Raw genomic sequence first — 25,106 nt, 5'->3', positions numbered from 1 at the left:
TCACCAAATATTACCTTTGTCATATCATTCTACTGCTCTCAACTTTCAATATCTTCTTATTTTCTCAAAGAACAGATCTGAAACTTATTCAAGCAGGAGGGCAACAAATAGTCTAGTTCTTGAGAAAACACCACAAATGGAGATATGTTAAATTATTTAATTGATTCTGTCAACAAATAATTAACGAGATTCTATTATGTGTCAAGTACTATGCTAGGTGTAACACATGTTTCTTTAAAAGTAAGAAGCTATCAAAGCAGTGTGATAGTGTCTTTCTGATTCTTTTGTTGGGCTGTATTTACTATTTTTAATGTAATGTATTCCTTGTGTCTCAGTGCTTTTCTTACCTAAACAATAGAGAAAAATCAAAGATTCCAAGAAAACATGTATGAAAAAGGCCATAAATGGAATATTTTCCCCATTGATTAACTTTTCTCTGTAAATTAGGAAAAATACAGTGACTATTTGATTTTAACAATAAAACCCTTGGTGCAAATACAGGTACACTCATTTCACAAAATCCTAGCCAGATAATCTGGCTGCAGCCAGATTAAACTCCACCCCTTCAATGTTCTAATTTACTTAGCATGCAGTGCCGGAGTTATAAATATCCAACTTACATACAACTTGCACTTAAGAATGGAGGCTGTTATATTAAGTTCCCGAGTTACAAACACCTGACAGACGTTTGGCTCACACTTAGAGAGGTCACACTTACAGGTAATAGGTAAATGTATCTGTTCCAACTTAAATACAAATCCAGCTTAAGAGCAAACCTATATAACCTGTCTTCTTCATAACCCAGGGACTGCCTATATTCCCAGAGACTCTTTTTTGGATTGTAGTACTATACTGTATCTCAAATACTAATTAATATTTATCTCTAGCATCAGACCCATCTTAGCTTCAAAACCAAAGTCTGTGCTGTGCATCAGCTATACATTTCTTTTTCAAGTCAATAAGGAAATGACCACCTTTCTGAAGAAGATGGGTAACAAGCAAGAGCAGAATGTGTAGAAGAGAATTGCAAATGGCCAGTAAATTTATGGAAAATATAGACTCATCAGAAGTCAAAGAAATACAAGTTCAAATGAAAAACAAAATACTATTTCCCCCCAAATAGACAGATGAAATTGAAAAAATGATAGTATCTAATGTTTAATGGTAGGAGCGTACAGAGCTGTGCTATACAGCTTGTAGGAATATAAATTGCGAGAGACTGAACATGTATATATCAATGGACAATGGCCACACCATATATAAAAATGGAGCCTGGACTCACAATTTGCAACAACCTATAGCAACTTGCCCGGGAACCCAATCTCTTACCTGCAATAAGGGCTAGGAAGCCAGCCTCCTTAAGTTAAACTTGGAGGTAGTCAGACTGCTATCTGTAATACCCTTCCAGGAAGCTCAACACTAACCTCTGTTAACAATCATCCCCAAGGGAGCAGGACTTTATTAACAATTGACAACTTGTCTAATTTTTGTCCCCATTTCCAACTTAAGACCAACCATAGAAAACCAGACAGGCACCTCTAACAATCACACAGGATGCTCCACTTCGAGCTAGCTCTCCCACAGTTTCCCCATGCCAACAGCCTAGTGTTGGGGCATACCTGAAGCCTTCCCTTCTCCCACTGTAAAGCCTTTCCACTCCTCTGTCTGCCTTTGAGTCTCTGCCAAATGCAGGTGGTGGTGTCTGACTCCCTTGCTATAGCAAGCTCAGAAGAAATCTTCAATGGCTTTACTCATTTGGCCAGTCAGTATTTCTGTGATTGAAACCACCTTCAATTATGGCATCTTCCAAATTATGCACAGGGATGTTCATGAGGATGCTTGAAGTATACAACAAGAAGAATCATTATATGGATTATGGATTATGTTTTTCAGAGAATATCATTATATAATGTGTAACATTAAAATCATGTTAAGAACAATATTTTACAACGTTACCGAAAAAAATCTTGAAGTATGATAAAGTGAAGTGAAGACAGCAGATGACAAAACTTGATAATATGATTTTTGTTGGAAATATCTCTAAGTAAATACAGAGAGGAAAGGAGGAAGAGAGAGAGAAAAAGGAGAGAAAACCAAGAAAGAAATATATCCAAGAATGATGATCTGAATGGAGGAATTATGAGTATTTTTAAGATTTTATTTTCTAATTTTTCGTTTTTGTCTAGTTATCTAACATGAACATGTAGAGAACCTAGTGTGTTGGCTCAGGGGCCTTCCCAATAAACTGTATCTTAAAGTGACATGTAGAATATTAAAGGTACCAGGATTCAGTGGGTACAGTTCTTGAAAAACTCAACTGTAAAATAAGCTAAGACTTGCTAAAATTGCTAAAGATGATATCAATATTATTTTAACTAACTCAGGAGAGAGAATTAATTAAATAAAGGCTAAGATGATTGCTTGGAGTCAGCAGTATAATGTGGTGTCATTTTGCGTGTCATTAGCTATCAAGAAAGACCTTTACAGTGGAAAAGGTAGCAATCTAAAAGGAAGGGAAGCCAAGATTAGGAAAAGAATCTATTAAACAGAAAGGATCCTCTAAAGTTTTTCTCTATAAAGGATATAGAAGTGAATATTTTTTAACTTCATCTTTTCATTTTGCTGGTTTTTCAAGTTTCTTAAATTTAGAAATACCATTTTATATTGGAAAATATTGAAACCATTCATATTGTTTAAATAATGAAATTAAGTTATCACTATGAGTAAAATGGCTATAATTTATTGTTAGTAAACTATTTCGGACCTATACAACAAACTTAAGAGACAAATCCTTAAAACTAGTGAACTGGTCTACAAATATAATGTTCTAGGTCTGGTTTCTGCAGTTTATTAATAATTTTTAGGTCCTAAAAACTGGAAATGGGGAGTTAAATCTTATATTTACCTTCATAAGTTGAAGTTAGGAGATGGTGAACTGATGATGAGCAGGAAACAAGTCAGTGATTTGAGGTAGAAGCAATGAATATTAAGCTGCCCACTTCTCAAACGTTGAAGTATAATAGATGCGTATTATCTGGGAATATTATTAAAATCCAGATATGGTGGGTGGCACCTATGGCTCGAGGAGTAGGGCGCTGGCTCCATATATCGGAGGTGGCGGGTTCAAACCCAGCCCCAGGCAAAAACTGCAAAAAAAAAAAAAAAAAAAAAAAAAAAAAAAAAAAAGAAAGAAAGAAAAAATCCAGATACGGTTTAGTAAATCTCTCAAAGGTCTCCAAATTCTTCATTTCTGACATACCTTGAGTAGTCAGAGGCTACAGCACCTCCTAGATAAGGGAGCCTCAAACTCTCATTTCACATGAGAAAACTAGGGCTCAGAGGTCACATGAATTTCATCCTGCCTGCTGGCCCAGTGTGGCCCTGTTAGCCTGCAGTAGGTTTCTGCCTCTCATTAGTCTTTCCATATCTGCATCTCATCACCGTTCTGGTCTGTCTAAAAGGAAACTGTAATAGGGGTAACACTCATTACATTTCATTGCAATCAAGACAGTATGCTGAATGGGGGCAAACTTGGGGAGTCCAGAGCCACTGAGGAACATCTGTAGTAAACTTCAGCTATGTCTTCATTCAGATCCCTAATACCTTTCTTTGTTTTGTTTTAGACAGACTCTCACTTCGTTGCTCCTAGTAGACCCCAGACTCTTGGACTCAAGGGAGTCTCTTGCCTCAGCCTCCTGAGTATTGGGGACTACAGGCACCCACCAGGAGATGTCCCAGAGCAGAATCCATGTGGCAGGTGAAAAGGATGTGTCCCTTAAAGAATTTAGGAAGACTCACACAGCACGTAGATCCAGGGAGCTCCAGCTGCTAAAAGAAGAAAAGATAGCAAAGTCAGCAATGCAATCAGAGAGTTACAGCCCTGGCAAAGGGCCTCAGAGGCCAGGGGGAGTTAAGAGGAAGACCACCAGCCCGAAGGCAAAGAGAGAAGCCAACATTTTGCCAAGTCCTGAAATGTTTAAGGGCTCACACACTGCTGAGAAAGGAAAACAGTGTTTGGGGAGAAAAAGAAAAAGATCTCACTTGGGATTTCAGTGATGATTTTCCTGGTGAGAGTATCTCACAATATTTTCCCACTGAGAGAAAGAGGATTTAATCACTCTTTCTCTGGATGTGCTGCTTGACTTCTTCTCCTCAAAATAAAAACAACCTTGGACATAAGACAGTAGTAATGTTCCTCTATTTTTCTTCCTCATCCAAATTATGTCCATGTCTCACCAAAATAGAAGACTTGTTCCAATTTGGAAAGCCTGTAGTCCTAGAAGGTTATGGGGTGGGCTTGATCATAGTAGAAAAAGGAGAAATTAGAGTTTGTGAGAAAGTGAGAAACATAGAAGGGCTCATCTTATCTCTTTCCCGTAGAGACTGGACTGAGGTCTTCTGCAGCTTCATCAGTCTATATAAAGGTCTCTATGGAATTTGGAGCCCACCATGAGCAATGTTTGGTCCTTGGCTGCTTTGCAAGAGATTTTAGAAACTCTTGGATTAGACAGGTTGATACTTAGGGAATTAAGTGTTTGTCTATGGATATCTAAATGCTTTGGGATTGGTCTACGTTCATCCCTTTGTGGCCAAGTGATTAGCAGACTGAAAGAGGAACCCCAGCAAGGTTTGAAGGAAGAAGATGGAGTGAGGGATGTTTCAGGCTCTGGGGAGATGTCTCAGTGCTTCTGGACCACTGAGGAATCATGGGTTGAAGAAGTTACACACGCAGGGTGCTGAGTCCATGACTCTGTCAGAGTCACTACAGCACAGGTAGTCAAAGGGTTGCAGCAGCATTAGGAAGGTTGAGAACCACTACGTGTCCATGGTAAAATCTAAACTTGTCATTGGTAAAATCTTTAAAGCTACTACAGACCCCCAACCATAAAATTATTTTCGTTGCTACTTCATAACTGTAATTTTGCTACTGTTCTGAATCATAATGTAAATAATCTGATATGCAGGATGGTCTTAGGCGACCCCCGTGAAAGGGTCGTTTGACCCCCAAAGGGGTAGCAACCCACAGGTTGAGAACCGCTGACCTATAGAATATACAAAACAAAAAGTTAACAAATAATTTAATTAAAAAAGAGATTTAAAGAATATTTTCAACGTTCACATGCCAGAAGACAATGTTAACTAAGTAGCAAACAGTAAGAAGTAAATGGCATTTGTTAGATTACAAATTGTTCTCTGGCTGTCCACTGCAAAGACTGATTTATATTCACTGAATATACTTTGGGGAATAAAAGGCAAGAACACTTATAGAGAAAGCGGCATTTGGTAATTACAGTCTTTGGCATCAGACAGGGCTGAATTCTAATCCTGGTTCTGTCTCCTACTAGCTGAGCTACAATAACCTTACTAACCTCTGAGCTCCAATATTCTACCCTATAATTGAGGATAATAGTAGGAATTGCAGGGAGGATGGAAAAGATAATTATGCAAAGCTATACACCCAGGGCCTAATATGTAGAAAGTTCTTAATAAATACTACTTTAATAATCACAGGAACAAGAACAACAGTAAAATAAATTGTAGCATTAACAGAGTTACATTCAGATTCTCCAAAGCAGAACTCCATTGACCTTGGACAGTCGGCAGCAGAAATCAGCCCCTGTAAATTGAACACTTAGAAAAAGGCAGCCGGGGCAGGCGCGGCTCAAACTACACTTCCCAGCAGGCCCCGGGCCCAGAGTCTGGGTTCCTCTCATTTCCGGGTTTGTCATGTGACTCGCCGGCCGCACCATGGCGGAAGCGGAGGAGCAGGTAAAGACTGCACAGCTAGTTTAAGGCGCAGGGGAAGGGGAGCCGGGGGTGCGGTGTTCGGGGGTGTGGCGTGGACGACGCGGAGGTGCGGAGTTGCGGGGGAGAGAGGCGGCCCCACGGCACGGGGGGGAGGGCGGTGGAAGTTCTTTCTAGGAGCAGAGAGCAGGCGCCGGGCGCAGCCCGGGAGGGAACTTGGGCCAGGCGCCCCGACACACCCCCGCGTTCGGAGGGGGCTTTTTCTTGGGCCTGGTCCCTGCATCCTGTGCCCAGTGACATTTTGACGTGAAAACTGACCAGGTTGCCCCAGGGACTGACTCCTCGTAGATTTGGAGGAGATGACTTGAGTTTTGAAGCCAGGTGATTGAAATTTAAGTTGCTTTCCACTCTAAGGAGGACACTGAGAATCAGGGGAGAGTAATTGATAAGTTTTCTATTTATTTATTTAGGTACAGAGCTGAAGCACTATTGTGGTGCAGCAAGGATTAAATGCACTGGTTGGGGAGCATAAATGCTTAGGCTGCAAGTGCTGCCTTTCTTAGTGTATGACTTTGGGCTACTTACTTAACTTTCTAGTGTAGGATGGGGATAGTAACAGTACCGTCCTCAGAGGGCCGGTTTAAGGTGGGAGAAGGTAATACATAAGATTAAAGTGCTTAGAACTATTGGGTTCAGTAAAAGTTAGATGAGATTTATTTTTTTGATGGCAGGACATCAGTGTCAACATCCACTCAGCAACTGGCAACGTGACACTGTAGTTTAGGGTAGAAATTAGTGACGGGAATACGAATGTATTTATTTAACAATAAGGGTAGCCACCTAAATGTCATGCGAAATGACAGAGTAAATCGAAATAACAAAAAAGAGAAGCAGATCAAGACTAGAACATGGGGGAGATACTTTAAATGTCCATTTGCAATGTCATTTCAATTTGATACTGTTTTTCCTCACAAATTAACAGGGTTGTCAGTTGTGTAATTGACTTTAAAAAGTGATTAAGAGACATTACCTAGTTCAGTAATTTAATTTTTACCATTTGCAACATACGTCATTTATTTTCAGTTCTTAGTGAAATTTCCCCTGTGTACATGTTATATAGGCCAATAATTAAGAAATTTGACTTAAGTAGAAATTTAGTTCCGTTCTTTGTGGTAACAAGAGAATCTCTTGCCTAATACTTGCGTCTGCCTTTTCCGTTCTGGGCAGTTCAAAAGAAAATGCTCATTAAGGACATACTATTGCCTGGTTGATTAGTGGTGAGATTGTTTTTCACATTATTCATTTCATGTTGAAATATAATTGTTTCATGGTTTGATTTTAAAGCAAACAACCATGTTCCTTCTGTTTTTAGGGATAGTGTAGTAGAAATGGAGAAAGTTGCTCATCTCACTGTTTCGTACAACAGAGTTTGGCAGAGTCGTCTGCTGTAAAAAGACATGTAGAAAGTTGGGGTTATAATAAGAATGTTTTACATTTGTGTATCACTTTCCAGTTTTAAAAATCCTTTCACTGTGCATTTGGTTCTCCTAAAAGAATTCTGTTAGGCAGGCAAATACCTCTGGTATTCCAACTCTTCCCATGGCTTGTCATCAAAACCTTTTGCTAGCCTAGTTGTTCCCTTGCCACCTTTCTTTTACCCCATTTTCCACTACTCTCCTCACCTTCTGTCACTTCATCAGCTTTCTTACTGTTCCTTCAACAAGCCAGGCATGTTCCTACCTTGGGGCTTTTGCTGCTGTTTCCTTTTATGAATCTGATACTTACAAGGCTTTCCTCCTCCTTTCTTCATGCCTTTGTCCAAGTGTTCCTTTTGAGTGAGACCTGACCATGCTTTGAATCTTCCTTCCTGCATTATTCTTTTCTATAATACTTATCACCATTTGGCATACTGTTTTTAAATTTCTGTAGTGTTTTTTCTGTATGTTCTGCATATTTCCACACACCCTTCATTAGAATGTAAGCTTTATCATGACAAGGATTTGTTCTCTGCTAAGTAGCCCAACACATAGAATGTTGGTTGGTACTAAAGAAATATGTGTTAAATTATTGCATTTTGCAGATAATTGAAATTCACACAACTTGGGTAACTTGTTTAGACTTTTTAGTAAAATCTCCAGCCTTCTCCAAAGCTCCTGGCTTTTCACTAGAGTACCTTGCCTTTTAAAATCACTTAAGAACCTAACTCTAAATCATTTAGATCACAAAAATTGATAGAAATCATTTTTTATTTTATGAAGTGGAATTAGCTCTATTACTTTGATGACTTTCTCTCAAGTCATTATTTCCCCTTTGATGCTTTAGCAGCTAGAATAAAGTTGAAGTGGGCGTTCTCCTCCCCGGTGGTGTCAGTGTCTTTCCTAAAAAGATCAGCGGTCTGTTGTCATTGACAGAAAGAAACAAACATTCACAAATTCTGTTAATTTTTTTCCTAAGAAAGCTAGTAAGTAATTGTATCTATATTATCAGTCTTTACCAATGAAAAAGTGGTTAGGCTTTTCTGTGGTGCATTTTGCATTTTAGTAGAAAGTCATTGGAATCCGACAAAGATAATAGGCCTTTATTATATAATTTTTGAAGGTTAAAAATTACTTAACAGGGTAGTATATAAATTTGCTCAGTATTCTATTTTGCTACCTTGAACCCTTTAGAAAGTGAAGACATAATCTTTCATCTTGGTACCATATATATAAATGCAGGTAGCTCTCCAAGAGGAGCAACACAAAACTAAACCTCTCTGCATTAACTTTCCTGAGTGTTGTATTCTTTGGTGGTTGCTTTTTTTCCTTCCTTAATTTTAGGAAGAACCAAATTCGTGACATCTGCATTGAGTGAGTGAACATAACATAAAACAGTTCACAGAGTCTAAAACTAAAATCACTCTTTAGATATGAATGAAATTTTTTTATAGGTCACTGGGAAATCCTTGCTTTTGCCTAATATCATAAATGTAGTTTGCAAAAGTAACTACATGTATATTGTATAGTTCGCAGAAAGAACTAATACTCTGCATTCTGCCTGGAAACGTTCTAATCAGCAGTTCTGCTTAGGCCCCAAATGATTTATAGTTGACCTTGGCAATCATAGATGCCCAACAGTATTTGTCCATCTCTCTCTTAGGAATAACACTCAGCTTCCAGTCTGGCTGTTTGTGTATTTGTCTTATCTTTCCTACAGATTGCTGAGTCTTCAAGAATAAGAACAAGGACTTACTCATGTCTGTATTTCCGACAGAGATAGTTCTTTATAGGTACTATGTGTTTAATAAAATGTGTAAATAAATTTATTGGGGGCAGGATAACATTCTGAATTGTTAACCTGGTTGGATTTGTGTGGAATTATTTTATCTTACTTGACAAATAATTTTGAGAGTTGTTAATTCAAGTGTAACGTAGATTGCTCCGTATTCTCTTGACTCCTGCTTGCCCCCTAGGTACATGTTCATTCATTCTGCCTCCTCAACCTGCCTGGACACTGCTCCATGAAAGTATTTGAACAATCAGGCCATCTATTTCTTGACCAGATAGAGAATTTCTGCTTTAAATTCTCCTTCTGTATTTTAGAAGTTAGGGGGATTCCATCCTTATTATTGATCACTTATGGACTATCGGATGGCACATTTGCAATCACGCATACCCACATGGGATAATGTATAAAATAAAAATCAAGTCAACACATATTTGAGTGCCTCAGTTTTCTTGTCTGTGAAGTGGGAATTTTACTCTGCATCACTGTTGGGAGTATGAGACGGGATAAAATATGTTAAAGTGGGTAGGTTGAAATGGTTGTTTTATAAGTAGGACAAAGATTAATTATCTAAACCTGGACTTATATGCACACAGTTCTCTTCTTACAGTTTGGCCAAGACAGATCTTTTAAAGGGCAATATTACTAATAAGGAAAGGAAAAACAAAGCCTAAACAAGAAATAGGAAAAGCACAAGATAAGACACATTTTTTGAGGGCCGGCTCTTTACCATCGTATAACTGAAGTGCAGTCGCAAATTAGTTTAGCCAGACTTGCTTACAGCTTTGTGAGTATTGCCACTCATCTTCCTCTGGTGGTTGGCTGGAGGCTGACGTGATGAGCTGCTCATTAGTGTATCCCTGGTGCCCACATCACCACCTTGGAGGGAGGGCACTCGCCAGGTCAGGGTGTCTGTGTCTCATGCGGCTTCTTTCCATTTGCTGTGCTCAGTTCCCCTTGCCTATTCTTTTGCTTAATTCCTGGTCCTTCTTAGCGGAGGTTTTTTTTTTTTTTTTTGGTGGTGGTGGTTGTTGTTAACAACTGGGATTAAAATCTACTAAATCAGAATTTGTGAAGATAAAGTGTATTAATCTATCTCTCAAACTGAGTTTTGATGTAAAGTCAGATTTGGGACTGGGTCACCTGCTACTGATGCTGAGCCAAGAATGGGCTTGGTAATGGTCACCCAACTCTCACCACCTACCTGGGGACTCTTTCTTCTCTGTTGCTCAGCTAGCCATCTCCTTGAGTCCCTAAAACTGGCTACAGCTCCTTTGTGCTTTGTGAGAGAGGGTTATCAAAATTGAGTCTTTGTGACAGAGGGTCATCAGGTACATGTCACACAAAATATTTCTTCATTCCTGTGCCCATGTCAGACATTGGGGTCTGTTGCAACTCTCTTTCCCGTGAAGCTTAGCTGGGGCACACTGTTGGTCAGGAAGGGAGAGAAGGTGGCATTATCGCAGTGAATGCTTCATGTCTATCTCCAGGCATAGAAGGAGGTAAAAGATTTCTTGGAGCCTGTCTGTTCATTTTCTTTTGACAACATGGAGCCAAGTCAGCCTTACTCAGGCTCTCCAGCCTACCATTTGTCTTTTAAATTCTGTTTTGCTCTCCCAATAAACAAGGAGAGTGAAGAGGCTTAAAATTCTGAGGACTTCACAACCTGGGAGGTTCTTGCTGTTGCTCCCCTGGGCTGCCAGGTGTCGTCTTCACCCCTGCTGACCCTCTGAGGCCAGCTTTCGGAGTCTTAGGCCACTCTCATAGTCCTGCACTGATGGTAGCATTAGGGGTGAGAGGTGGTTGAAGGCTTTGATTAGAGAAGTCTTCTAAGAGCCCATGGGGCCCTGCCAGCTGGTTGACACTGTTGGAATGGCCTTGTCCTTGTTTGCTGGTGCCTACCTGCAGGCCCCCTTCTGTAGCTATCTCATAGTATGAGCTAACAGTCCAAGCATCTGTCTGGGGAAAATGTACTTGGTATTACTCATAAATACTGCAGAATATACAGAGGAGGCAGAATATTGTTTTAGATTGGCTGCTTATTTCTTATGGTGACCAGGAAACATATGTTGAGCTATTTCTTTGGGTAGGTTGTGGGACACCAAGAGGCCAAATCCTTTGGGTTTGTCCATAGTGTATTAACAATGATAACTAGTAGGACGAAATAGATGATATTAGCTTCTAACTGAGGGTTATGGGAAGAAACAAAGTCCACAGGAGGCCAGGTCTAGACCATGAGGCCCGGGCTCACCAGAAACAATTCTGTGAAGGAGATGAGACCTAGATTGGGCTGTACAAAAAGGATGGGGATCAGAAGTAGCCAGTGATTTTCAGTTTCAAACTTCAGATTGCCATTGTGAAACTATAAAACATACAAACCAAGCTCTAGTGCTGTAGCAAAAGTGAAGGCCCTCAGCTTGGTTGCCTGGCAGCCCTTTCCCTGTGCTATCCCCGAGGCTTCTGCTGAGCTCGAAGAGCATTTCCCCAGGGTGGGTGCAGGGTGGGCCAAGCACCTTCTAAGCTGAGAGAAGGAAGTAAGAACAGGGTCAGAGCAGTGAGAACAAATTCAAAGTCAGTAGGGGACAAAAGGTATGAATGGGAGTGCCCAGGTGTAGGAGATTGGGAGTCATGTGGTGGGTGGAGTGTGTTCTGTCCTGGGTGTAACTGCTCAGCTCCTGCTGACCTAATGCAGAAATGTGAACAGTGTGTAGACATGTGGTCTGAGGTTTACGAATTTTTAAATACAGATTTTTATATAGAAGTCTTCTTTTAAAAGACCAAACAAAACACCTGTAGGCCGTATCCAGACCCCAGGCCACCATTCTGCCACCTCTATATAGAGACATGAACATGTGCTATCTCAGCCAGGGGTCCTGCAGTGTGGCTGAAGGTTGTAGGTTATGGACAGAGTGGGAAGTGAGGCTAAAAGTCTCCTGGGAGCCAGCCTAGGAAGGGCTTTAACTCCCTTGCTGGGGAATCTGAAATCTTCTCTTTAGGACTACTGAGGGTTCTTTGAGGAGGGTAGCAACCGGTCTGGTCTGTGCTTTGGGAAGATAATCCTGAAGGCAGTTGATGAGTATATTAGAGAGGTGCCATGTCAAGACACAGAAATCGTTAGGTAAAGCAGTTGGGTAGATGATGGACATATGATTGAATTTAAGGGATTCATTTGCAAAGAAAAGGTAAAGTGATATTTTGTGAATTTAGTTGTTCACCTGTTACCCACAATTTGTCCAGCTGTACATTTGTGTCATTGGGTGTCTTCTAGCCCGTCGCTTTTGCTTTAAACAGAATAGCGCATTTTTTTTATTGTGGTAAAATATACGTTATATAAAATTACCATTTTAACCACTTTCAAGTGCGCGATTTAATGCCGTTAAATACATTCACATTGTTATGCAGCCATAACCACTGCTACAGTTTGGATGCTTGTACCCTCAAAGCTCATGTTGAAATTTGGTCCCCCCATGTTGGAGGTGGGTCCTAGTGGGAGGTGTTTTGGTTGTGGAGACAGAACTATCCTGAATGGCTGGGTGCTGTCCATGAGCTAGTGAGTGAGTTCTTGCTCTTATTAGTCTTAGGAGCTGGTTGTTAAAAAGAGCCTAGTACCTCCCCTCTTGCTCTCTCTGGCTCTGTCTGGCTTTCTCTCTCACTGTAAGGTCTCTGCACACACCGGCCCCACTTCGCCTCTGCCATGAATGGAAGGAGCCTGAGACCCTCACCAGAAGCAGATGCTGCCATCTTGCTGCTCATATAGTCTGCAGAATCCTGAGCCAAATAAACCATAAATTAACCTCAAGTTATCCTTTGTAGCAGCACAAACAGACTAAGACAAGCACACTCCATCTCCAGAACTTTTTATCATCATGAAATGAAAACCTAAAAAAAATAACTGTCCATTCCTCCCCTCCCTCTGCCTTTGGTCACCTCTATTTTACTTCTGTCTTATCTAAGTGGCATCGTGGAATCATACAATCTTTTTCTTCTTTGTGTCTGGCTTAGTTCACTTAAGAGAACAGCACAGTGTTTAGCTTGTATTTTTACATGATTTGAAGTTAGATTTTTGCTTTCTTTTTTTTAGAGGTGGAGTCTTGCTCTGTCGCCCAGGCTGGAGTGCAGTAGCACAATCAAAGCTCACTGCAGTTCTGAATTCCTGGGCTCAGGCAGTCCTGACTCAGTTTCCCAAATAGCTGGGACTGCAGGCGCGCACCACCACATCCAGCTCATTTTCCTTAGTATTTGTAGAGATGGGTCTTGCTATGCTGTTCAAACACCTGCCTCTACCTTTAAGTTGTTAGGATTACAGATGTGAGACACCACACCAGGCCTGGAGTTAGATTCTCTGAATGAGAGTGTGGAGCTAGAAAAATGTTTGCAAACCACTGGCTCTTTCTCAGATGGCAGTCTCTCTTGAGGTCAGGCCTTCCTAGATCCCCCACTGGTGACATTTGCTTTTTGTCTTCTTGTTTGCTTCTCTGTCTTTAGAACAATAATAGGAGGGCTTGGTGAATGAGCAGAGCCAGGAAATAACAGATCCGATTAATTCCAGAGGTCACTTACTCATGCATTGTTTTGGTAGTATTATAGACTGAAGTGTAAATTTTATTGAGGCCTATCTCTGGCTGGAGTGTTCATACTGGTGCTGAGGATAAGCTTCAGAGTTACTGGAGTAAATGTTCTTTATTGATAACAGCAGCCAAGGAAGCTACTCTTAGAGCCTGGTTTTCCCTGAGGACTCAGGTCCCTGACATCTGCCTGCCTCCAGGTATCAAATCCCGGCACTGCATGCGTCTGGTGTGCAGCAACAGTGTAATTTGGTTTTGAGTTTGGGGATTGAAATTGCTGGCTGGGGAACATAAATTGGGCTTTCATCCATTAACTCTGTGTGCATATTTGAATATATTCCAAATAGGAAAAAAAATGTCCTTAGGTTTAATGTAATTCTTCCAAAAAGAGTAATCAGGTGTGTTTTTAGAATGTAGATGTAGGAACTATTTGTAGGAATCTTAAGTGTGGTTTATTGGCATACTTGTGAAAGCCTTGTTTTGCCAGTGCTAATAACTTAATATTTAGGGATGGAAGGGATGTTAGAAGTCATTAAGTTCAACCTCTAAACCTCCCTGTTCTGACCCCAGAAGTTGTTAGGAAATTTCAAGATGCTACGGGTGAAGAAGTTAGCATAGTGAGCAATTTGTAATAGACGTTCAGTAAGGAAGTCTGACCAGTGACTGTTAAAGTGGACTGCGTCTACAAGAGAAGGGTTGAGATAGTTAAGGGACTAAAGCCAGGTGTTGGGGTGGTGAGTGCAGAGAAGAAACACTGGAAGGATGGGTGTAAAACGTGTTATTTAACCATTTTACAGTGGTCAGGTAGTGAAAAAATTGGGGTTTTTTAATGTGGTGCTAAGAACAAAAAGTTACTATAGTTCCAAATTACTAAAAACTTTCTAGGACTTAGATTGGCCTTAAATTAAACAGACTGCATTAGGATTTAGAGGAGATTCTAATATGCATCAAGGTTAATGATAGAACTATAATAAAATACTAAATTACAAATATTATTTGTTCCCATTTTAGAAATGGCTTTGGGTGGCAAGGTCTGTCATTCACAAGGCTGTGCCTCAGAGGGTGCCTGCTACCTACCAGGGTCTTAATGAGTTTTGATGAATGAAATTAAAATGTTTTTAAGCACTAAAATGTTTTTGTACTGCTACCAACTTGCATGGAGTAATATATAACCTTGCTTAACGTGTTCTTTTTTTTTTTTCTTGGAAAAAGAAATCTAAAATGTTCTTGTCCTGTTTTGTTTTGTTCTTTTGCTTATGGGTTGTTGTAAAATGCTTACACTCAGTGTCAGCATATTAGTTGTAACCTGTTATTGCTATTGATATCTATAAGTACGTTAAGTAAATCTTCATTTTGCTGACCTCTTTGAGGATACGTGGCATCAGCAGATTCTGTCTTCCACTGGACAGGTGAGAAATTAGCAGGATCCAGTCAATTTTTCCCTTTTTGCTTTGTTTCCTTCAGAGCAGCAAGATTCATCGTCTAGCAAGAGGGAAACTGTGTTAAATGGCAGACTTTATCTTAGTGGTAATGGTTTAAAGAGCGCATGTAAATTATACAGCTTGTTTGCACAGGGTCTGGTAGGTACCACGGCAGGGGATTCTTTTTAAAAGCTGTTCTCGCAAAACAGTACTTTTGATTCAACCAGATTAATAGCGTAATAATTAATAGTGTAAGAGCTTCTCAGTGTAAAAATCGGCTTGAAGATAATTTGAGATGGCAGTTTCTTCTTTCCTTTGGAGATCAGATCAGCAAGGCTGCTTTGCCAGACAGATTTCCATTATTGGCAAGGGATAGAATCTGCTAGGCCCTCAGATGACAAGTTCCTGGGATAATTTATTCACCTGCTGACTCACGGAGGGAGGTCAGCAGGGTCCTGGATCTGTGTGACCCCAGAGTAAACCATCTCAGGCCTGCCAGCCTGTGAAGTTGGAGGAGACATGGTGGGAGAGGTGGAGCGTGTAGAGTGCTCTAATGTGGGGTTGCGGACTCCCTTCCTGAAAGGGCAAATGTGTGTTGGTGGTGGGCACACGAGGATGCCTTTCCCTTGCAAATGTTTTTTCTTTTGTCTTCTCTTCTGACCGTTTTCCTTCTCTGTGCTTTGTAGGAAATGGGGTCTCTTGGAGAATCTACAGATGAGTCTGAGGTAAGATGGTGATTCAGGAGCCTGGGGATTTGTAGCTAACCATGTTATTATCTTGGGCTTTCTCCACTTGGCTAAATGTGGCATTCCTAAGGTCCAGGGGCAGGGGTGAACGGTAGAGTGGGGCCATAGATGACTGAGTCTTGGGAAAGAGCATGCCAGTTGTATTTTAAAAATATTAAATCAATTAGATAAAAACAAAACAAATATTAACAACCGCAGAAAAAGGAACAGAAAGTTTTCTTTTTATCTTGAATAGCGTTTTAACCTAAAGCATGTTGGCAGTAGTAAAGTTGATGCAAAGTTTTAGAAACTAATCTCAACATTAAAAAAAAAATAGCCACTGTGGCGCCTGCAGCACAGTGGTTATGCCACCGGTCATATACACCCAGGCTGGCAGGTTTGAACCCAGCCCTGGCCAGCTGAACAACAATGACAACTGTAACAAACAGACAGGTGTTGCGGAGGGCGCCTGTAGTCCCAGCTACTTGGGAGGCTGAGGCAAGAGAATCGCTTAAGCTCAATAGTTGGAGGTTGCTGTGAGCTGTGATGCTACAGCACTCCTCCTGGGGTGACATAATGAGACTCTGTCTCAAAAAAAAAAAAAAATAGCCATTGTAGGTTTTTATAATAATTATTCTTTATTTGTTCATTTAGTGAATATGAATTTCTGAATCATTGAAATTGGAGTTAGCTTCTCAAAAAGGAAACTAATCCACCTTTAAAGTTGGGAAGAGAGTCCTCAACCCCCACCTTAAAAGAATCCACTTAATTCTTTAGGGAATTAAGTTGTGTTGAAGATTGTATATATATTTTTTTCTTTAACTAGTAGTTCAGCTTTTGGATGAATATTGTATTTTAAAGGGAAAAAGCAATATATGATGGAGGGGTTTTTAAAAAATTCCTTTTTAAGAATATGCACCACTTCTGAGGTTTATCTTATAGGGGTACAAGTGAATCTTTCTAAGAGTAGAATGTGAACGTTTTAAAACAATAACTGAGAAAATGACATGAAGGCTGTGTTGACCAGTTTGATGGAAGTATTTCAGATTGCATGTGAAAACCCCACACTGTACCCCAGAAGTGCATTAATGTACATAGTTACCATTCAATAAAAAAAAAAAGAATATGCACAAGAATTAAGTTTAAGCATAATACAAATTAATTAGCTTATTAATTTTACAGATGGATTAATAAGAAGTATTAAGCTCAGAGGAATGAAAAAATATCTGTGATAACCTGCTAGAAGTCCATGCTGATAGGACTCTAGCCTTGTGACAGTATATTAAATTTGAGCTGATAATTGTGCCTATTATAGTTATTATATGAGTTTTATTTGCTTTTTAAGGGAAAAGTTGCACTTATGCAGTTCCTTTAGAGAATATCTTATATATGATGCCATTGTGTAGTCATGGTTCCTAACATTTTCACCACCTAGGACCTCCAGCCCCTGTGGGGCTGTCACTGAGTGTGGCATTTCTGAGTTTGCTTGTAGATATGGTATACTATTTGTTAATTTTAAAGTAGTGAAAAGTGTTTTAGATCACCCTTCTTTTTGAAATCTCTAGTCAACCTAGAACTCGGTGTTCTCAGTATCATGCTGTGTTAGAGCTGTCTGTCCAGGAATTTCATTTTTTAGGCGAGGAGGGCATTTGCAGCCATCTAAATGTAAATCTTCCCACACATCCTTCAGATGCTAAGTGTATCAATAAGGAGAGTAGACAAAAGCACACATAACCCAGGCCTCCTGTGTAGTTGGGAAATAAGGAGTATGACGAACTTCGATAAAGGTGAGGAAATAAACATCTGAATTCCTCAGCCAGCTCTGCAGTGGGAATTAAGGGTGCCCAGAGACAGAGATGATCATGAGGTCAGGAGATTCCCCCACTTTACTTGCCCACCACCACAAAAGGTGCCACTTAGGAAAGAAAATATAAAACCCCAATAAACCACTCAGATACCCTATCCCTTCCATAGTAACATCTATTGTTGCTACCCAGAAACATCTGTGACATTTAAAAATGAATTGAAATGATAGGTAACAGCCTTGCAAAGCTACTATAGGAAGAAAACAGAAAACAATACTTAAAATTTTTAGCAGCAGGAGATGGTAACATAATGCTCCATCATAATACTTACTTACTTGAGTATCCTTAAATAAGCATTTGCAGGTACAATAAACTACCTTAAGTCAGAAATCCAAAAAATCAGACTAGAAATGGACAAAAAAAACCCTAGGAAGTGAGGGGATAAGAGTTGATCAAACTGAGGAAAGAAATAGAAGGAAAAGGTAGTTCTGTTAAAGTTGAGGAAGCAGACCCAAAAGGCGGCCTGAGTGTTTAAGGTCATAAGGCTGATTAGTGGGAGAAATGGTCCCAACTCTGGGCTCTTGCAAATGCCTTCACGTTCTGGTGCCCTCTGTTTGGATGGTACTAAAGGACTGGAGTCGTGACCTTGGGTTGGTATCTTGGCCCTTCCTTGTACTTTTTGTGTGACCTGGGCATAGCACTCAGCTCGTCTAATCTTCAGCTTCCTCATGTGAAAAATGGGGGTTATTGCTTGCCTTACATGGTAGCTGTGAGGATTACATGAGATTAATATTGGTAAAGCACCTTGCACAGTGCCTAGCACACCGGGAGTGCTCTGTGTTACTATACTTCAGTTTGTATTTTAGATACTCAGGTTGATGCCTCAACTGAGGGCTTGGAAAGACTTTTCACCAGTTCTGTTGAAGTGGTTGGGCTCCCAGATATTCCTGATTCTAGTGAGTTTATGGACCAGCAAAGTCGTTTAGCTGCTCAGAGAGCAAATTTAGGCTTTGTAAGTATAGTAAGTCTCTGTGGAGGCTCTGTGGGGCGGGGGGGCATTGATGGGCTTTTTTGGTAAAGGTCTAGGCAGTAAATAAAGCTAAACAGATATAGAGGGAATAAGGAGGAGGATATTATGTAGGCATGTAACCATATTATAAGGGTAAATACCATCCTTAGCTTGCAGGCTGCATTAAAATGGGTGTCTTGCTGGATCTGGCCCACTGGTTGTAGTTTACCAATTCTGACTGAGAATATATTCTAGTCTCTCTACTCCCCAAAATCCACATAGAAGCTTAGGAGAAAAGAATGCAAGACCGTATTAACACTGCATCATGTGAGGGTTTTTTTGTTTGTTATCATTATCTGCCTTCATTTTCTAAATTTTCCATGACAAATGAAAGTTACAAATGTCTTTGTGGTCTGGTGAAATTATGTGGTTGTTGCCATTTGATTCCTTTTTCTTCCTCCTCTTTGTAATTATTTTATAGTGAGTTTTATACTTTCATGTGTTTTCATGATCGTGAATACCATCCTTTAATTTTCAATTTTAGGACTCCCTTGATCATTTCTTGTAAGGCTATTAGGGTTGGGGGTCAAGGTTATGCATAACTTATATACCTAGAAAGACAAACTTTATTTAAGGAAAATATATTCATCTCTGCACATTTACAAAATGTCTTCTGTATTGATGTCACAGAACTTTTGGGTTACAAAGCTGTGGGCCCAGAATGAAACCTCACATCACGCCTTCTTCATTTCAGACTCTAATGAGGGAGTTGAGGGGAAGTTTGATATATTTCTCAACCTTTTTTATTGTATTCTATATTTTCAATAAAGATTAAATTGTTTTTACTTTAATATACATTTCTTATTGAGATATTTAAACGTTTTTGAAATTTTGAGATAACTGTAGATTCCCATGCGGTTGTAAGAAATAATTCAGAGATTCTGTATATCCTTCACTCACTTCCGAAAAGGTAGTGTCCTATGTAACGAATACATTATCACACCAATAAATCAGTATGGATACAATCTACAGACGTTATTTGGATTTTACCAGTATTACATGTAACTCACTGTGCGTGTGAAAAGGTTACAGTTGCCTATTTTTACTCTGCCAATCTTTTAACCGGACCATTCACATTTAGAGTAATTATCACAATGTTAGACCTTAAGTCTGCCATTGTTTTTCTCTGTTTCTCTTGTTTTTACATTTCCATAGTTTGTCTTTTCTTCCTTTTTGTGAGTTACTTGAACATGACTTATTTATAGTGTTTTTCGTTTACTATTTAGTTTTCTCAGTGGTTGCTCTAAGTAATAAAATATATGTACATAAGTAATTTATCACAGTCTGCTGGTGTCCATGATGTTTTGCCACTTCTGGTCAAGTGTAGAAACCTACTTCCATTTACCCTCCTTGCTTTTTAAGTGCAATTATTTAAATATTTACATACATTGAGTACCACATCAGTTGGTGCTATACTTTTTGCTTCAACTATCAAAATTGTTTTTAAAATGCATGAAAAAGGATAATCTATTATATTGGTTATAATTTACCCTTATTTTCATTCATTTCTGTGTCATCCTGTCCTTTTAAAAGTTGTGTGCCACCTTCTGTTACCTTCTATCTCGTGCTCCTTTCTGTCTAGAAAACTTCTTTTAGCTATTCTTTAAAAATGCGTCTGCAAGTGACAAATTCTCTTAGATTTTTTTTTTTTAAGCTGAGAGTATCTTTATTGCTCCTTTGTTTTTGTGGATATTTTCACCAGATATAGCAGTTCATGGTTGACAACTCCTTTTTTTCAGAACTTAAGAAATACTGTGCCACTTCCTCGTGACCTGTTGTTTTAAAGGAGAAATCTGTTGTCATTTGACTTGGTGCCCATGAGTAATGTGCTGTGTTTCCCTAGCTGCTTTCAAAAAGTTTTTTAAATTTAGTTTTCACAAGTTTAATTATGATATCTCTTGGCGTGGATTTCTTTGATTTATCTTACTTGGGACTTGCTCACTTTCTCGAATCAGTAGGTTTATGTCCTTTACCAAATTTAGAAAGTTTTCTGCCAGGACTTCCCTAAATACTTTGTCGGTCCTTCTCTCTCCTCTCCTTGTGGAACTCTGGTAATTCTGAAAGATAACCCTTTGTTACTGTTACAGAGGTCACTGAGACTTTTTAAAAATTTTTTTCTTATGTTCAGAGGTGGTAAATTCTATTTATCTATCTTGAAGTTTACTTGTTCTGTCCTTTGTTATCTCTGCTTTGTTGTTGAGCCCATCCACTGAGTTATTTCTTTTGGTTATTTTATTTTCCAGTTCTAAAAAAAATTTTGTAATGAATCTGTTTCTTTGCTGAGAAGTCCTGTTGTTTGAAGAGAATTTATAATTGCTTGTTGAAGCTCTTTTCTAATGGCCTCTTTAAAATCCTTGTCAGATAATTCCCAGATCTGATTCATCTCTTTCGTATGATACACATTTTTTTTTTTTGCAGTTTTTGGCCAGGGTCAGGTTTGAACCCGCCACCTCCAGTATATGGGGCCAGCACCCTACTCCTTTGAGGCCACAGGCACTGCCCAATACACATTTTTTAATTGAAATTTTATTTTATTTCCTTTTTAAAAAAATTCAGGTTAATTTATCAACACAAATGATTAGGTTACATTGTTTGCATTTGTTAGGTAAAGTGCATGTTGTAGTTGAGCCCTTCACCCTGGTGTGCCATATACCCCTCCATTGTACCCATCAGGTGAGCGTGTACCAGCCTCCCTCCCTCTGCCTCCTCCCTCCTGCTTGAATTTAACTGTGTTTTTTTTCTTGCATGGGCGTGTAATTGTTCATCTACTAGTTTCATATTAGTATTGAGTATACTGAATGCTTGCTTTTCCATTCTTGAGATACTTTTTTAGAAGGCTGTTTTCCAAATCCATCCAGGTAAATACAGAAGGTATAAAGTGTCCATATTTCTTTATGGCTGAATAATATTCCATGGTATCATAGCTTATCCATAGCTATGGATATGCTTATCCATAGCTATGGATATCATACCATAGCTTATCCATTTGTGAGTTGATGGATACTTCAGTTGTTTCCACATCTTGGCAATTGTGAATTGAGCTGCAGTAAACATTCTAGTGCATTATGAGATATATGTGTGTGTGTGTGTATACATATATATAGCTCACTCAGTTGCCCTGGGGTTAGTGCTGTGGTATCATAGCTCACAGCAGCCTCAAACTCTTGGGCTCAAGAATCCTCTTGTTTCAGCCTCCCACGTAGCTGGGACTGTTGGAGACTGCCACAATGCTCGAGTGGTTTTTCTGTTCTCTTGCTCTTCCTCAGGCTGGTCTCAAGTATCTGAGCTTACGCAGTCTACCTGCTTGGACCTCCCAGAGTACTAGGATTATATGTGTGAGCCACCACTGTGGACCATGATATACATTTTAATGCGAGATAATATTTAAATCATGAATCAACAATTACTTTACTATGTGTTGTGCTGAGTGCTTCTACATGGATTAGCTCATACATGGAACAATCTTATCAGGTAGTATATTAGGCAGGAGAGGCTGATTATGCTGAAGTAGCAAACAGTTCTCAAACCGTAGGAGCTTAGCACAACACAGGTATATTTATAAGTAGAATCAGTAGTGTAGGCTGAGGAGATTGAGACATCAGCAGTACAGAAATGTCATTTTCTGTAGGGTCTTTCCAATTTGTGGAACACAAACAATGTGCTGTGGAATATATTGGTCATAGAGCTGGAAACTAAAGCAGCCTCACTTCATGGATATATATATATATGTATATATATTTATATATTTATATATTTTAAATCCTGCTTAGTCTGAATAGGTTCTTGATGTATTATATATTTAGAAGTACACCCCACTTTTCTTAGAAGAGTTTAGTGTGTTGTATATAAAGAACTTTACAGTAGAAGCATCAAACTGCTATTCTAACATTTCAAGATTTTAGTTGAACAACAAAGAGCAAAACAAGATTGAAAAAGCATCAGGCTAGAGAACAGTGGCGAGGAAAGAGAAGAGACCAAACAGAAACTGAATGTACTGAGGTCTGCTTGGCACTACCAGCTGGGGGTCCCAGTGACCTTTTGTGATTTAGGAGTGCAACTGAATAGCTAAACCAAGGCTTATTCTGGCTATCTTGTGTTTTGCTGAAGCGAAGATTGCTCACACGTTGCATTGCCCAGTGCCCAGGCCAAGACATGTTACAACCCAGTGGTTAATTACTGTCATACCTGTAATTTTTTGTTAGCATTATTTAGAAAACATGCCTCTTAAACAGATGTTCATTTAGATCCAGTTTAGTTTTTCTAAATATCCCAGTTAGGAGGCCTTGAACACATTAGATAGATAAATTTTAATAAAACCAAGTGAACTGACAAGTAGCTGAAGCTATTTCAAAGAAAACTGTTGCTGTTTATATTGAAGGAGTAATTAATTTTAAATTAAATTAATTTTAAAATACAACTGCTAGTTTCAAAAGCTGAGTTCTCTTTTAGTTTTGCTAAAATCAGTCATTGTGAGAAAGCAAGAGATAACTTTTTACATCAGAAAATGCATCACACAAAAATCATTTATTTATCTCACCTGGTGGGTAGAACATTATGAATCATTTATTGAAACTTAAATTGATTCTTTACATGTATTAATTTTAATAAACAAATTTAGTGCAACTAGTAACCCAAATGGTAATATACCCTGTTGTAAGATTGATTGCTGAGAAAAATGGAACCTAGGGTTATAATGTTATATTCTTCCAAATAGCCCTTGGATTACAAACTTACACTTTGATTTAATGAGCTATTAATATTAACAAGTTCTGCTGATTATTGCATGATACTGGCATGAATAAACATTCCCTTTGATGCATATATTACAAAAATTATATATTTGGAAACTGAAGTAAAAATGCTCTGGAAATACTATTTTTGAATTGATATTTCTGCTATTTGCTCGAGATTGAGAGATGAACATGACTCCTGTTGGTGTGAAATATCTTTGAACAGAATTTATAATTTTACTACTTAGGATAAAAATATTTTAGGTAGTCCAAAATTGATTGATCATTTATTAATTCAACAGATATTTATTGAATACTATTATGTTTGGGATGCTATACAAATAGCCAACATTTGATGAGGTGGGTAGACAATAAATAGGAAATTTAAGTATAATAGCAAATGGTTATAAATGTTTTGCATTAAAAAATAACATTAGGTAAATGAAATATGGAGGGAGCTGAGGAGTTGCTGTTTTATCATGGTTGGTCAGGGAAGGCCTCTTGGATAAGGTGACATTTGAGTAAATATCTGATGTAAAAATCTCACAGATAAAAGGAAAAACACATATAATCCCTGAAAGTGAAGTCATGCCAGGTGTCTTTGAGAACGAGACTGAGGCTGAGAAATATGGACAGCTAAGAATGTAAAGCCTGTCAGTCAATTTATGGACTTTTTCTTTTTAGAGTCAAGGTCTCCCTCTGTCGTCTGGGATAGAGTACAGTGGTATGATGTAGCTCACTGCAGCTCACACTGCTGGGCTCAAGCAGTCCTGCCTCAGCCTCTGGAGTAGCAGGGAGTGCTGGCTTGTGTCCCCATGCCCGGCTAATTTTTCTATTTTTAGTAGTGACTGGGTCTTGCTCTTGTTGGACTGGTCTCAATCTCCTGAGCTCAAGTGATCCTCCCGTATCAGCCTAGAGTGCTAGGATTACAGGTGTGAGCCACTATGCCTGGCCTGGTCTTGGTTTTTTATTGTGAGTAAACTGGCAAGTCTTTGGAGGGTCTTTATTTCAGTAAGATTTCAGCAAGATCACTCTGGATGCTGTTTCAAAAACAAGTCTGAGAGGGACAACCGGGAAGTAGGGAAATGAGTTTGGAGGCTTTGGTAGAACTCTAGGAAGAGGAATAAAGGGTTTAGAGTATTTTTTGTTTTTTCTTTTTGAAGTATAACAACAGATTTCCTGGCTAGGATATGGGGTTGGAAGTGAAAGAAATGAACCAGTTACTGTTCACTGGGTTAGAAGACTGTGCCCTAGAGCTGCTGTGGTCCTCAGGGCAAAGTGATGATGGTGAGGAGGTAGATCAGAAGTTCCATTCTGGATATTTTACTTTGGAGATGTCAATTAGACACCCAAGTGGAATGGTCTAGTAAGTAGTTGGATAAAGAAGCTCAGGTCTGAGCTGGAGGTAAGAATTTATGAGACAGCCTTGAGATGATATTTAAAACCATGAAGTTGGATGAGATCATTCAGCACAAGAGAACAGATGAAGACTGATGCCTAAATTACCACATTGCAGAGAAGAAGGAAAATCAGCAGAGGAGACTGAGCAGGAGGAGAAACTGAGAGAGCGGTGCTCTCAGAGCCGGTGGAGGATCACTCTCAGGATCCTGTGAGAAACTGAGAGAGGGGTGCTCTCAGAGGCGGTGGAGGATAACTCTCAGGATCCTGTGAGAAACTGAGAGAGCGGTGCTCTCAGAGCCAGTGGGGGATCACTCTCAGGATCCTGTGAGAAACTGAAAGAGCAGTGCTCTCAGAGCCAGGCAGGATCACTGTGTCAGATGT

General features: G+C 39.3%; 1 protein-coding gene across 1 annotated transcript in view; it reads left to right on the top strand.

Moving 5' to 3' along the window:
• The first annotated feature begins 5,694 nt into the window (after positions 1-5,694).
• VPS41 (VPS41, HOPS complex subunit) overlaps positions 5,695-25,106 on the top strand; it is a 211,166-nt gene continuing 191,754 nt past the window's right edge. The window contains exons 1-2 of the mRNA XM_012809959.2: positions 5,695-5,769; positions 15,682-15,720. Coding sequence (XP_012665413.2) covers positions 5,749-5,769; positions 15,682-15,720 — 60 coding nt within the window. The 5' untranslated portion in view covers positions 5,695-5,748. The remainder of the gene's footprint in view (positions 5,770-15,681; positions 15,721-25,106) is intronic.

Source organism: Otolemur garnettii, unplaced genomic scaffold (assembly GCF_000181295.1).
Source record: "Otolemur garnettii isolate 467f Iridium unplaced genomic scaffold, OtoGar3 scaffold00119, whole genome shotgun sequence".
Lineage (NCBI taxonomy): Eukaryota > Metazoa > Chordata > Mammalia > Primates > Galagidae > Otolemur > Otolemur garnettii.
The sequence above is the reverse complement of the archived record's forward strand: the minus strand, read 5'-3'. Positions and strand labels throughout refer to the sequence as shown.